Consider the following 12,577-nt stretch of genomic DNA (forward strand, 5'->3'; position numbering starts at 1 on the left):
AAGCCCCCTTTATAGACCTCTTGAGAGACCTTTAAACATATTTCTTACTTTTCAAAATGACTATTTATTTGGAAATAACATATCATATCTCGGGCATACTTAATTTTAATGTATCTCGAAATTAAAAAATAAGAGGCATTAGAAAAGTAAACGCGATACAACTATTTGCGCAAGATGGATGTCCACAATGCACATGAAAAAAGTAAGACGCGATGGCGTGAGTCGTGAACCCACAATGCTCTGCTCTATGCTACTAGTTTGAAGCACCATTACGAATAAGACAAACGCAAACAAGCGCAATATGGAAATAGAGCGAGGGAAAGGATGCGCGTGTACGACGGCGCAGAGATACAACTATTCGTACTTGATGGACGTCCGTGCTGCGTCCGAAAAATTGAAGGCGCGATGACGCGAAGCGTGAACTCTCAATGCTCTGCTATATGTTGTCAATGAGGTGTCGCTCAGATTCGGGATAAAAATTAAAAAAGAGGCCCGAACACGTCTCTTCTACCTTTGGCTGTGTTACTCACGTAGTGCTTGAGGCACCATTACGAAGAAGACAAACGCAAACAAACACATTATGGAAATAAAGCTAGGGAAAGGATGCGCGTTTACGACGGCGCAGAGATACAACTATTCGTACTTGATGGACGTCCTTACTGCGTCCGAAAAATGGAAGGCGCGATGACGCGAAGCGTGAGCTCTCAATGTTCTGCTATACGCTGTCAATGAGTTGGCGCGCAGATTCGGGAGAAAAGTTAAAAAAGAGGCCCGAATACGTCTTTCCTGTCTTCGGCTGTGTTGATACTCGTTCTCTCCCCTTTTTTCAGGTTCTTTTCCGATTTTTTTTCAGGACGGATTTGTAGACCCACGTCTTAAGCTCGTGTAAACCGTAGCACTGGCTCGGTTCTTTTGGAAATATTGGTGCTTGGGCGCGTCTAGTGGCTTTAATTATTTATGTTTTATTTAATTTCAGAAGTCCGTCGGCTACTTCGATACATTCAATTTTGCAATTTTTACTCTGTCCGATTATTAACTTTGAACCTGAAAATAGCGAAAAGTTTGTGCTGCCTTGCCAAAATTTCTGAACCCCTCTCCACGTAGGGGATGCCCTACCAGGAAATATCCCATTACATCCCTTTAGAAAGCCAAGGGTCTACGCCCTCAAATGCGAGCCAGTCCGACCCTGGACACACACAAATGCCTATCACTACCTAATGGCCGTTGAGTGACAAAGAGGGTGTTGTTAAACTCTGATGGATTTGCTCGATTTCCATGATGGCTGCCCGATAAAGTATAATTCCGATAAACTCATCGAGGTTTTGGATTGTTGGCCGAGTGCTTGGCTTTTGATTTGTTACCTTTTTTTTCTTCTTCTTCTTTTCTTTTCTTTTTTTCTTTTTTTTCTTTTTTTCTTTTTTTTTCTTTTTTTTTATCTGTTACCTGACATGGGAATGACGTGGGCTACATTTTGCAATTTGGGACTATAAATTCTAGCCCGGTTTAAAAACAACACATGTGCCATTAGTTTCCCGTTGCTCGTAAGTGCTTTTCCAGAAGAGCCAGAATTTATAGTTCCAAATTGCAAAATGCAGTCCTAGTATCCGTCTGAAAAAGAGTCAGAGAATTGGCCGCGGTCATTTTCGTTGACGATTTTTTGGGGTTTAACTACGCATCTTATAAGCGATCGAATATCGGACGCAACACAGGTCGGTTTGGGTTCCCCGACGTAATCTTGGATGCTTGACCAATCAAAGCGACGCAACTGAATAGTTGGAGGTCGAATCTGAAGAAGACGCTACTTCACCGTTCATGTCTCATTATTCTTGACCAGGCTCCGTTTCAAACAGGCAACTCATGCTCTCTCCGGCTTCCAAAATAATAACTAGTCATTTTCTACTAACAGCCCATACACCGGCAAACGTATGTGAGTTGTGAGTCATGGTGACAGAAATTGCCCGGTGGGAAGCGATGGTCAGCTCTGAGTGCGGCATCAGCGACATCTGACCAAAATTGATTCTGTGCATTTAGGCCGATGCGTCAAAATTCTCCTTGAAATCTCCTCGACAAAGGTCTAGACGTCTTCATAAATCGTGTTTAATGAACTTCAAAGTAGATAAAATCACAAGAGTTGTCAGAGGTAAGCCCAGCATAGGTCCGCAAACTAAGTAGGAAAAGTGAAGCTACTCTATTGAAAATATAGGAACGAAATAGGTATAGAGTATATTTCATTCTAGAGCCGAAACAAGTTGCCCTATGCTTGAAAGGCCGTACTGCAGGAGAATATTCTATGGGTAGATCTAAGAATTGTTTCTTCAAAAAAATTTTCTGAAAGTGCCCCCAATTAGACCTGTGGCTCCGTCAATTTTTCGAAAAATCGTATTTTTTCTTAATTTTGGCGACAGTTGTGGACAGAAACTCACGTGAAATGGCTGTCAGCTATCGATTTTTGGCGCTGAATTCACCACCGGCCTTAAAATATTGGAATTTTAAGTTAAACGGGGATATCAAGGTATCTTTGGATCTTCCAGGGTAAATACATAGATTTTCTCCCCTTGGACCAGCTGTAGTCACCCTTCAACCGGTGATTTTGATAGTTTTAAGGCTATAGGTGTGAAATTAACGCAGATATTATAGGAAGTATCTATCTTTCATGAGTTTTGGTTCAAAATCATCGCCAAAATTAAAAGAAAACTAGTTTTCCTAAAGCTATGGGGGACCGTGGCTCCAACGGGGGACAATTTTGGAAAAATATAGCTTATATTTTAATCCATAGAATACGCCCCTGCAGTCTGGCATTTTCAACCCTTTGTATCCAGTATTGCTCTGAAATACCCGAGGAGATATGACTACGGAATGGAAATGACTCCTCTGGTGGAGTTTCTCTCATCAGGAATCAGCGATTGGTACGTGTTGTAAATGTTGAAACTAGGAAACAGTATAAGCTGAGCATAGCTTTGCGTGTACTTACTTCTAGGAGAGCAACTTCATTTTCCCTCTCGAGGGTTTTTTGTTTGAGATCTTCACTAGGTACAGGTAAACACGTTGCTAGGCAAACTAGGCAGGACAGGCTGCCGATTAGCCGCAGCGTCACAGTCATTTTGATAATTTGTTTGATCTACACCTGAAACATTTGAAAAAATCACACATTAAGTGGGATCTCAGAAAATGAACATACGCATTCAACGCGTATTCTTAAGCCGCATTGGGATCGCGTTAAGCTGAAAGGAACCAGCGGGACGATTATTGAAACTGATGGACAATGCAATAGACAAAGAAGACATATAGGGAGTATGGAGCGATCTCATTGGTTGACATGGCTGGTTCTTATAGACTAAGGAAGAAAATGATGGACTAACTGTCGGGTCTTTAGTGGGTTGCCGTTAGTCAGTCCATTACGAACATCCTATGTCCATTGCACCGCCAGCTTCTACCAATAGGATCCCTCCAAATCCCTTTTGTCATCTTTGTCTATAGCTTTGTCTGTCAGTTTCAATAATCGGCCCGCAGGTTACATAAGCTACTTCCAAATTTACTTGGGCAATTTTTTTACATGAATACAGTTGTGCGGATTTTTGTGCTTTCAGTGAATGTTTTGCATAGCATGAGGCAAATTCTTTAAAATTTTCAGAGGAATCCGCGAAAACGTCCTCTTGTTAAAAATTAAATTGCCCAGATAAATTTGACAAAAGGTGATGCTTTGCTTGGTTCCTTTCTGATAGACGCGGTTCATTTTATATGCACACATTGAGGGCGATACACAGCAAAAAATAAGTTCAAGACGAAGTTTAAAAAAGCTCCTCCTCCTGCCCCTCTTCTCCTCCTTCTCATCCTCCTCCCCTCCGCCTCCAAAAGAGGTAAGTATTGTACTAACTAACGGCAACCCATGAGCGACCCTATAGTTATTTCATCATCTTCTCCAATAACCACCAAGGAACCACTCATTTCAATCAACAAGATCGCTCCATACTCTCTGCGTCTTCTTTGTCTATCGTTTTGTCTATCAATTTCAAAAATCGGCCCGCAGGCAAGGGTCATGGTCACCTGGGAGGTGGGGTTAGCCCTAAAAGCTTCTTAAAAATTGATAATAAAAAAATATATATTTATAGCGGATTTCAATTCTAACGAATCGGCATGACCTGGACCCGGGTTTCCACTCTACCGTGCTAAGGAAAAAGGCCATATGAACCTCCAGGAGTTGCCAAATTTCCTCTGATTAAATACAAGTTCTTTGGGAAAATTGTAAATTTTTTTCTTCCAATTTTTCAGACTATTTTGTTCGCAATCGTGTCTGAAATATCTGAAAATTTTGAGGGATAATAAACATAAATTGGACGTATTTCTATCAAACGGACCTAAGCGCAATAGGGGAAGGAAAGGAGAGGGGGGCTTGGATTGGCGGGTGTTGCGGAACTCGATGCTCGCTCCTCCTATACTCGCAATGCTTTTCCGTGCCGCTTATAGGTCCGTTTGACAGAACGCGCTATCCGGGATTCTAAAATCTTCAACAGGAACTCAATTTGGCGCTTAGTTCCGTTTGACAGAAATACGTCCAATTTTGTAAAAAATACATGTTTTATCCGGGGAACTTTGGCAACTCTCGAATGCTCATACGGCGGTCTTCCTTAGGACGGCAGCACTGCACTTAGCGAGGGATTTTCGCGGACGCCGCACAGTGGATCGAGTCAATAGGAGAGGTCGGACAAAATTTGGAAACTTTAAACGCTTATAACTCCGTTCATACAACACTTTGAGGTTCTGAAAGTGGTTTCATCGGTTTCCTCTTAAAATTCTCTTTTTAAAGCATCCCTTGAAATTTAAATTGTGACGAAATAAACATCAAAATTAGCAGTTTTAGTCAAAAATTTCATGTCCGACCTCTCTCATTGACTCGATCCACTGTGCGGCGGGTGCGGCGCAATGCATCGGGTTACGGGAGGGGGGGGGGAGGGGAGGGTTGGTTGCTGTGCGCGTGCGGGCACGAACGGAAGCGGACCGAGTTGATCACGCTCACTTTCGTTCACCTAGACACATATTCGACGTATCTTCGCATTACTATACGACCGCTCTTTCCGCTCATCGGTGCCCAAGCGTGAATCTCCGACTAGTCGTATTTTCCCGTTCCAAGCCAAGAAAAAGTATCGATTAAAATCGCGAGAATGACAACATCCTCATAATCGATCCTCGCAGTATGTGTGAACAGCGGCGATCGATTGATCGCCGACCACGGGACGCCACGATCGCGCCACGGTTTCTTTCCATGCGTGCGCGCGCGTACCAACCCCCTCAAGGATCAGCATTCGGACGGGTGGAAAGGTAGCTCTAGAGAGAGGATGTTGGAGCGGTCAACGGGCGATGCTCGTGGTGAGTATCGGGGTCAGTGTGAGCTCTCGCGAGGTGCCCGGATTTCAGCTAACCCTGCGAAAATTTTGCAAGGAAAATGAATGTTCCGTTGCACTCATTGAGTACGACAGAGTCGCAATGTTCTGAAGCGCCGATGAAGTCGCTTTTTAAGGCTGTTTTATCCTGCAGCCTGATTGTTGAGATTTCGTGTTTGTCGGGTAAACATAGATGACACAGGTTGAAAAGCGGAGAGTGGTCGACTATGTCATATCGCTGCTTAATCGTGCCTTTGTCAGGTGGAATGGACGATATATTGTCTGAAATTTAAGAGATGCCTTTAGCTTGTCGTGAGTTCCACTCAACATAGGTACGACATAGCTGACCAATCACGCTCCGCCTTTTAACCTATGTCTACCCGACAAACACAAAATTTCAAAAATCAGGCTGCTGTAGGTACTCCTAAGCCTAATGTGCGGCGACTGGCGATGCCGTATTCGCAGAAAATATCGCTCAGAAAATACAGGTATAAAATTTATTTCATGAAAACCGGGAGTGTTGTGCATTTTTTAATTTGTTATGACTTCGGTGAACACAATTTGCCAAAATTCGCGGAAATAATGATTGATTTAAATGAATGAATCCCGAAAAGCACTCGCAGCCCGCGATTCTCTCATAAGCCGCCGTGTTAAAAAATGCCAAACGGTTCCCAGATGGTTCTCACTTTCCGGCGAACAAGGGGCTCGGAATGGCACGTTCATAGAATGACTTCATCGGCGCTCCAGTACATTGCGACTCTATTGTACTCTATGGTTGCACTCAGAAAGATCAGGGCCGGATTTACCTACTTGCCGCCCGTGGGGCGCCTGTATTTTTCCGCCCCCTTCTCATTTGTTAAGTGAACGTGCTGGTGGGGGAGGGGTGTATGAGACGCGTTTTACTCGTGTTGGACACATTTTTTGTGAAAGCCCTGTCAACACTAACAAAAGTTCACGAAACTATACGCGAAACTTAAGTTCCGTAAACCCATCCCTGTTTGGACAAGGTCTTCCATTTATAACAAACGAACGAAAAAATTATGAAAGAACATACATAAATGCGGTTTAATAATTTTAACTTCCGCTGCTGCGCGGACCGCACTGTGTTTGGCGCAATCGCGCAATGCGTGAAGTATTCATGCAGTCTTGTAGGCGCTATGCGTTTCCTGCCGACCGCTCCTGCCCGCGGTGTTTGACGCAATGCGTGAAGTATTCATGCAGTCTTGTAGGCGCTATGCGTTTCATGCCGACCGCCGCGCTGAGGGCTTCTCCTTTTCATCTCGGTCCTCGTCATCATTGCTCTCTGAGCCGCTCCGCTCAAGGTCAAATTGCGTGTTTGGTTTCTCTCTAAACTCGACTAATTAAAGGTGTTGTCTCTTGTATCACCAAAATACGACAAAATTAGAAATTACTATATTTTTACTTTTACAGGAAATGAGAGATTTTGTCGCCTTCTCTCATTTGTAATTTATTTTCTGCTTCCGATTTTTTCTTCTTTTTAGGATACCTACATTCGAAAAGATTGCAAAATTTGCCGCCCCCTACATTTTGCCGCCATGGGCCGCGGCCCATTTGGCCACCCCCTCAATCCGGTCCTGAGAAAGATGTTACGTTTCAGAATTCCCGGATGAGAATTCTCGTCGAATCAAGCGGAAATCCCTTTACAGTGACTGGACGCCTCTCTGAAATGCTGATGTGATAGCGAAGAGATCCGTAAGTCCAAAAATGAAGTTCTGAGAAAATGGCCGCACTATAGCGTCTGAGCGGATTATATTATTGAATTATAAGCCTTCGTTCTTGGTCAAGTCACCACCAATCATCCAAATCTCACAGAAATCGTTTGAGTGATTAAAAATCGACCAGTTTTATTTCAATTATACAAAAAGGATATCATTAATTTTCAAGATAGGCTAGTGTTAGGCAAGCCAGCCGTAAGTGCTACAAAAGTTGAACGGGTTTGTGTAAGATGCAATAGCGGCTCCCATTCTAAGTTGGAGATCTCTATTGACGGGGTCTCTGCCACTCCTTGTAATCTTCTGCATGCATTCGTGGTTGCGTTTTGGACACACAATAAACACAGTTTCAGGTTAGAAATTGGCCATTAAGGGCGGCTTTTCACTTAAAAGCTCGGTTTTCATTGGCTCTCTAGTCTAGAGGAATAATACTCCTTTCGACTGTTTTGCCTGAAACTACGCTATATTTTGCGCATTTGCGACTTTCTCAAATATCTCGTTTTCATAAAAATAAGGCGAATTTTGCTGTTTCAGCTATTGCAGTGATTTCATCTGAAAAAGAGTGAGACGAATATTGAAAGAGAGTGAATATAAAAAATTGGACCGTTACGGCTCCTTTCACTATCACGACAGAATAACAGACACGCCGTCTGAAACAAGGAGATTTCCTGTCGACACAATGAGAGTTCTCGTCCGGGATTTATCAATTGGAATTGCTGTTCATTAAACAGCAGAGTTTCCTCCATTTGAATTTGTTTCACGATCATTTAACCGGCAGTGGACACTGAATCCTCTATGAAAAAAAAGTGTGAAAGTAAAAAAGTGAAGTGAAGACGAAGAAAAGGGTGAAAGTGAAGGGCGATGTGAAGGTAAAGTGTGAAGTGTAAAAGTGTGTGTAAAAGTGTGAAGTTTCACGTTTAAAAGCAAAGTTTCAGTTTAACAAATCATGAAATTACAGTTTCCTGATCACTCAGCTGATTCTAGAGATCGTCTGATGTGATTTTTAGGTTTTTGATGAAGTTTTGACAATGCCAAACAACCGAATTTCACAAAAATACAGATAAGTCGCACCAGACGTTCTCTAAGATCAGCTGAAAGATGGGTAGAATCTACTTGCATGATTGGTCAACTTGAAACCTTGTTTTTAATCAAGAAAAAAAACTAAGAAACGAAGCCCCGAACTGAATGTGACAAGGTGGTAAGATATTGCTGGGTCTACACTGTTTTGCGGGGAATACAAGGCCGAAGATTTCAGAAATTTCAATCAATTAGAGTCAAAATTGTTGAGCTCTAGAGCTGAACACTCTCTCATTTCAGTCTTATACCTACTGGTACTTATTAGAGCTCAAAAATGTTGACTTTAATTGGAATTTTTGAACTTTTGTGTTCTCCACTAAACACTGTGGACCCAGCACTATTTTATCAGCTTGCTTTTAAACCTGAGTCAAAGTTCCCTTAAAGAATCCAGTGCGCAAAGGGGGACAGAGGGTCCACTAACTCTGAATCAACGCCCTGGCTTGACAAAGCTCTCACAGTTAACACCATTATGACATGCCGTTATCTTTTTAATTGTGACGGTCGATGGGGGAGGTGACTGTGCTGCCGGGAAGTTTAAATTGACGTATCGAAACCAATGCTTAGATGTATATTTTACAAACTTTGCAGTGAGGAGAAAGACCGGAGTGACAGAGCACCGACAAAAGAAGAGTTTTGCCAGTCGAAGACGCGAGACCAGAATATCAAACGCCATTAAATAGGTCAGTATCTCAAACAACGAATATCACATTCTGTGGCGCTTTGATGCAACCATTCGTGTTTCACGGATGCGAGTGTTGCATATTCAACAATTGAAGGGAGTTCCGCATCCTTCACCTCCTCATTAATGCACGGGAGTTGTCTTTAGTTGTAGCACCTAAATAAAAGAGTGCCTATTTAAGGAAATACATGTCATCTACATCCTTTTACTACCAGATTGCTTTATCCGATTGATCGACAAACTTCAGGGTTTCATGGTAGCCTATTCGCTCCTTATTTTTAACCGAGGGAAGCAAGGCTTACCCGTTTCCTATTAGTTTCATTCCAGGGCCGGATTTACCTATACTTGCCGCCCATGGGCCGCCTGCATTTTTCCGCCCCCTTCTCATTCGTTTTGAAACATCGATACAAACCATCAAGAGAACATGCCGGAAGAGGAGGGGTGCATTAGACGCGTTAACTCGTGTTGAGCACTTTTTTTGTGAAAGTCCTGTCAACACTAATAAAAGTTCACGAAACTTGGAGCGAACGTTAAGTTCCGCACACCCATCTCTGTTTGGACAAGGCCTTCCCTTCATAACAAACAAACGAAAAAATTATGAAAGAACAAACATAAATGTGGTTTAATAATTTTAACTTCCGCCGCCGCGCCCACCGCACTGTGTTCGGCGCAATGCGTGAAGTATTCATGCGCTATGCGTTTCATGCCGCGCCGACCGCTGCGCTCGGCACTGTTTGACGCAATGCGTGAAGTATTCATGCAGTCTTGTAGGCGCTATGCGTTTCATGTCGACCGTTACGCCGAGGGCTTCTATTTTTCATCTCGGTCCTCGTCATCATTGCTCTCTGCGCCGCTCCGCTTCAGGTCAAATTGCGTGTTTGGTTTCTCTCTTAACCCGACTAATTAAAGGTGCTGTCCCTTTTGTATCATCAAAAGACGACAAAATTAGAAATTACTATACTTTTACTTCTAAGAAAGGAGAGATTTTGTCGCCTTTTCTCTTTTGTAGTTTATTTTCTGAATCGGATTTTTTTCTCTCTTTTTGTGATACCTACATTCAAGAAGATTGCAAGATTTGCCGCCCCCTACATTTTGCCGCCATGGGCCACGGCCCATTTGGCCACCCACTTAATCCGGCCCTGTTTCATTCATCTGTTCCACCAAGCAGCGGGCTGATTATTGAAATCGATAGACAAAGCTATAGGCGAAGACGACGCACTGAAAATAGAGCGATCCTTTTGGTGTAATAGAGCGGTTACAATGGACAAAGGAGGGAGTAATATAGAATAACTAAAGGCAACCCACTGGAGACTCTAGTTTGTCCTTAATTTTCTCCCTCGGTCTGTAATAACCACCTATTTCAACCAATAGAATCCATACTCCGTATGTCGGTATTTATGCCTGTGAATAACTTTTCCTATCAATTTGAAGAATGAGCTCGCAGGATGGCTTCACTTCCTCTTCGTCTTCTTTGTCTATAGCTGTGTCTATTGATTGCAATAAGGAGGCGGGAGGTACTTAAATCACAGGACGCGAATTGAGTGGCCGAGGGAACTTAAAGTTCCTCGCGAAGAAGGACGGTGCGGGGCGCGGAGTGGTCAGCTTGGCGGAGCAACAGCACTCGTATGGCCTACTTTCTGGCCGTCGGACCTTGGACGACAGCGGGCAGCGGAGTCACCCAGGTTGCGTTATCAATTCGATCATGTCTCGATTATGAATACCCCTGCGGCTTGCCCGCAACCCACCTGCCCCGTTCCTCGCCGACCAGACCGCCACTCTGCATACTCGCCGTCGCCATTATGCACTTGACCATTACTCCTGACGTCACCGGTGACTCGTCATTTTCGTGACAACCCGAAACATCTTCATCATATACTAGGGACAATCTGCCCACGTCTGTGCCTAAAGTCCAGAAATGCATATCCCCAATGGAGAATTTGCAAGGGTCTGAAATTTGGTGAATTTCGTGTTTAAGTGGAATTCGCTAAGTGAACTGAACACGCAGATACCTTTGATTCATAAATTGAGCAATTATTAGAGGAGATATGACAAAATAACCGATTCTGCTAAAACAGATGTGTTTCAATGGGAAATGCCGCCAGATGACGTCATACGGCGGCACATTTTCTCACTTTTAAATCAATTTTTCTCCAATTTCCTACGTCAGAAAAAATTATGGAAAATGCTACGAACTCAGCCCATTACGCACTTTCAGACGAAGCAATAAAATTTTTGGGTGCAAATTCTCCATTGCAGCATTGCTCGCGAACGAATTATTCAAAGAAAGGGTGTAATCGCCAAATTGACATAATTGCATTTTTGAAGGAATACTATTGTTTGAGGTTAGATTTATCCTGACCCCTATGACATTGTGTTACTCATTCGTGACAACGCATATTTGGTTCATCAAAAATAATTTTACTTGAAATATTATTTTAACTTAGAGCGTCGACTTTTTTTTTAAGCTCCTAAGTGAACAAGCATCGTCGAGCCAAGATGGTGACCAAAAACATCCCTTCCAATGCAGCAACGATCCTAGAACTAGCGTTTATCCGTGTACTCTGCCGCAATTGGTCCGAACAGCCGTTACCAATGCACGACAGCTCAACAGGGATCGTGACCGCATCGAAAGGGATTATTTTGGACGCAACCCTCGCTCTCACGGCGATTCGCGTTGAGGGGAGGCAAAAATATGCAACTCACGTTGGAGTATATCGTCCGAAAAAAATTTGGACAAATTCGTAAGACCTAAAAGTGCACTCTCCTCCTCTCTAAAACGCAAGCTCGAAAAAAATTACATTATTAGCACATCTCCACAGGAAATTTGTAGTGCTATAGCTGTTTAAAATGTTTTATGACCGTGACAACATCCCAGCCAAACAATCGAATGCCTCGTCCGTCGAGATCTGGCACAAGCATCGCCTATATGACCGTATATAGGCTAATGAACTAATTGTTAGTTACACGCAAACCCCATGCACATAGCATCTTTCAACACAAATACGTCCATATACGTAACATGTAAAGGGGTAGAAACTAACTGAAGATGTTATGGAAACGTTCCTTACCTAACCGTACACGACCTGATGTGGTCGCACGGGGTTAATTGATAAAAGTAATAGAAACTAGCTACGACAGGAACATGGGTCTCAGCTATTCCTGCAACAAAGAAATCAATGAAAAGGATTAAAATCTCTGTAAAAGACCCAAAAGCAGACACACTGTTATTAAATAACTAATGTATTACGGGCAAATGCCGGAACCTGGGTACATTGCGAAGTGTTCACAAAATGTGGGTCGATCCAAAAATAATGGACCACTAAACAAGGTACGAATTTAAGCAATCTGATACATGTTTCTTAACCAGAATTTCACGTAGAACACGATTCACACTACGAAAATTACCGAAATCAACTTCTAACGAAGATATTAACGTTTTTATTTCGCACTGATTACGAGGAATTTGAACTGCCCGCTCACAAGAAACTCAAAGCTCTACGTGAGTCAAATCGCGCACTACAACGGTTTCAGCAAGCTTCTCAATCGAGCAATGTTCATTTTCCACCATGTGTTGTTCAAACTATTGGTAATTTGCTATAGCTGAGCCAAAGTGTCAAGATTGAAGTTGAAGATTTTTACATCGCAGAGACTGTCATGATAAACATTTAGCGATGTGATACACGATGTGAATCACGTTGAGCATTGAGTTT

At 42.8% G+C, this 12,577-nt stretch overlaps 1 protein-coding gene across 1 annotated transcript in view; it reads right to left on the minus strand.

Annotated features, from left to right (window-relative positions):
- Positions 1-12,026, minus strand: part of LOC109035999 (uncharacterized) — a gene marked incomplete at its 5' end in the record, with an annotated part of 42,791 nt that extends 30,765 nt beyond the window's left edge. The window contains 2 exon segments of the mRNA XM_072296530.1: positions 2,972-3,124; positions 11,936-12,026. Of these exon segments, the coding sequence (XP_072152631.1) occupies positions 2,972-3,100 (129 nt within the window).
- Between the last annotated feature and the right edge of the window lie 551 nt (positions 12,027-12,577).

The sequence above is a fragment of the Bemisia tabaci genome, chromosome 2, assembly GCF_918797505.1.
Source record: "Bemisia tabaci chromosome 2, PGI_BMITA_v3".
Taxonomy (NCBI): domain Eukaryota; kingdom Metazoa; phylum Arthropoda; class Insecta; order Hemiptera; family Aleyrodidae; genus Bemisia; species Bemisia tabaci.